Genomic DNA, 1,900 nt, shown 5'->3' with positions numbered 1-1,900 from the left:
AAACGCTATCTTTTAGCGCTAATAGCAGCAGCAGCAGCAGCAGCAGCAGCAGCTGCTGCTGCTGCTGCTGCTGCTGCTGCTGCATGCGGTCCGTCAAGACCTTCGGCCCCACAGAGGGGCCCCGCAGGTAATACGGGTTTAGGGTTGCTATAGAGATAAATATAATTTATTTATTTATTTATTTATTTATTTATTTATTTATTTATTTTAATTAATTAAAATAAATAAATATTTCGGTGTTTCTTTGCATGCAGCAGCAGCAACGCCTCTCGGCTTGTGGGGCCCCCAGCGTCAGCAGCAGCAGGGGCCTCCTGCTGCGACTGCAGCAACAGCAGCAGAAACAGCAGCAGCAGCAGCAGCAACAGCAGCAACAGCAGCAGCTGCTGCTGCAGCAGTGAATACACAGCAGAATCCTTATCTAGAGCTGCAGCACAGCAGCAAGCTGCAGCAGCAGCATTCATAGCAGCAGCAGCAGCAGCAGCAGCAGCAACGGCAGCAGCAGCAGCACATTCCCAGCAGCAGCAGAAGCAACACCAGCAACAGGAGCAGCAGAAGGAGCAGCAGCAGGACCACAAGCAGCAGCAGCAGCAGCAGCAGCAGCAGCAGCAGCAGCAGCAGCAGCAGCAGCAGCAGCAGTTGCTGCAGCAGCAAAGGACAATGGCTCCTAAGGGGCGGGGGCGCGTCTCTGCAGGGGAGGAGACATCAGAAGATGAGGATACACCCCAGCAGCTAGCTAGCAGCAGCAGCAGCAACAGCAGCAGCAGCAGCAGCAGCAGCAGCAGCAGCGAAGCCAGTGATGATTCAGATCGAGAAGAAGGCTGCGCGGGGCTGATAGAGTCGCTGCAGCAGGAGCAGCAGCACAAGCAGCAAGCGTCAGCTGCTGCTGCTGCTGCTGCAGCAGCAGCAAAGAAATGCGATGGAGCAGCAGAGGGGACGCTGCAGCTTATGAGAGAGACAGATGCAGCAAGTGAGCTGCTGCTGCTGCTGCTGCTGCTGCTGCTGTTGATACTGCCGATCCAACTGCTGCTGCTGCTGCTGCTGTAACTGCTGCTGCTGTTGCTGCTGATGCTGAGGATGCTGTTGCCCTTTGTTCTGCTGCTGCATGCTGTTCTGTTGTTGCTGCTGCTGCTGCTGTATCCTGCGTTGTTGTTGTTGCTGCTGCTGCTGCATCTTCCACTGTTGCTGCTGCTGCTGCTGCTGCTGCATCTTCCACTGCTGCTGCTGCCACTGCTGCTGCTGCTGCTGCTGCTGCTGCTGCTGCTGCACAGGTTTTGGGTTTGAGGAGATACTGTCTGCTGTTGAAGGCAGCACGCAGCACGGGGAGCTGCAGCAGCAGCTGACGGTTCTTGCTGCTCCATCTCGTCGTGCTGCTGCTGCTGCTGCTGCTGCTGCAGCTGAAGCAGCAGCAGCAGGGGATGAGGACGCAGCAGCAGCAGCAGCAGCAGCAGCAGCAGCAAAGCAAGCAGAGCTGGACTCTGGGGTTCTGCCTGAGCGTCTCCCGCTGCAGCAGCAGCAGCTGCTGCAGCGGCAGCAGCAATATGAATACGCGCAGCAGGATGCATGCAAGTGGATACCAGTGGTGCTGCAGCAGCAGCAGCAAAGACAGCAGCATTTCGGGTATTCTACGCTAACAGCAGCAACACAAACAACACACAGCATGCAGCAAGCAGCAGCACTGATGAAGCCACAAGGATTTGAGCTGCTGCTGCTGCAGGCCGTCAGCAGCAGCAACACGCAGCAGCAGCAGCTGCTGCAGGAGAAAGCACTCGCACCAGCAGACCCCATCAAGAGACAGGTAACACACATTCATGCTGCTCCTGCTGCTGCTGCTGCTGCTTATATATATATATATATATATATATATATATATATATATATATATATATATATATATATATAT

General features: G+C 54.6%; 1 protein-coding gene across 1 annotated transcript; it reads left to right on the top strand.

Annotated features, from left to right (window-relative positions):
* Nucleotides 1-83: 83 nt before the first annotated feature.
* On the top strand, nt 84-1,799 carry EMH_0094580 (uncharacterized protein; the record flags this gene model as incomplete). The annotated part of the gene is made up of 4 exons (XM_038023162.1): nt 84-127; nt 255-967; nt 1,269-1,617; nt 1,715-1,799. 4 exons carry the CDS (start codon nt 84-86, stop codon nt 1,797-1,799), a joined length of 1,191 nt encoding a protein of 396 aa, XP_037879016.1.
* Between the last annotated feature and the right edge of the window lie 101 nt (nt 1,800-1,900).

This window comes from Eimeria mitis, genomic scaffold (genome assembly GCF_000499745.2).
Source record: "Eimeria mitis Houghton genomic scaffold, Emh_scaff8314, whole genome shotgun sequence".
In the NCBI taxonomy this organism is placed as follows: domain Eukaryota; phylum Apicomplexa; class Conoidasida; order Eucoccidiorida; family Eimeriidae; genus Eimeria; species Eimeria mitis.
The sequence above is the reverse complement of the archived record's forward strand: the minus strand, read 5'-3'. Positions and strand labels throughout refer to the sequence as shown.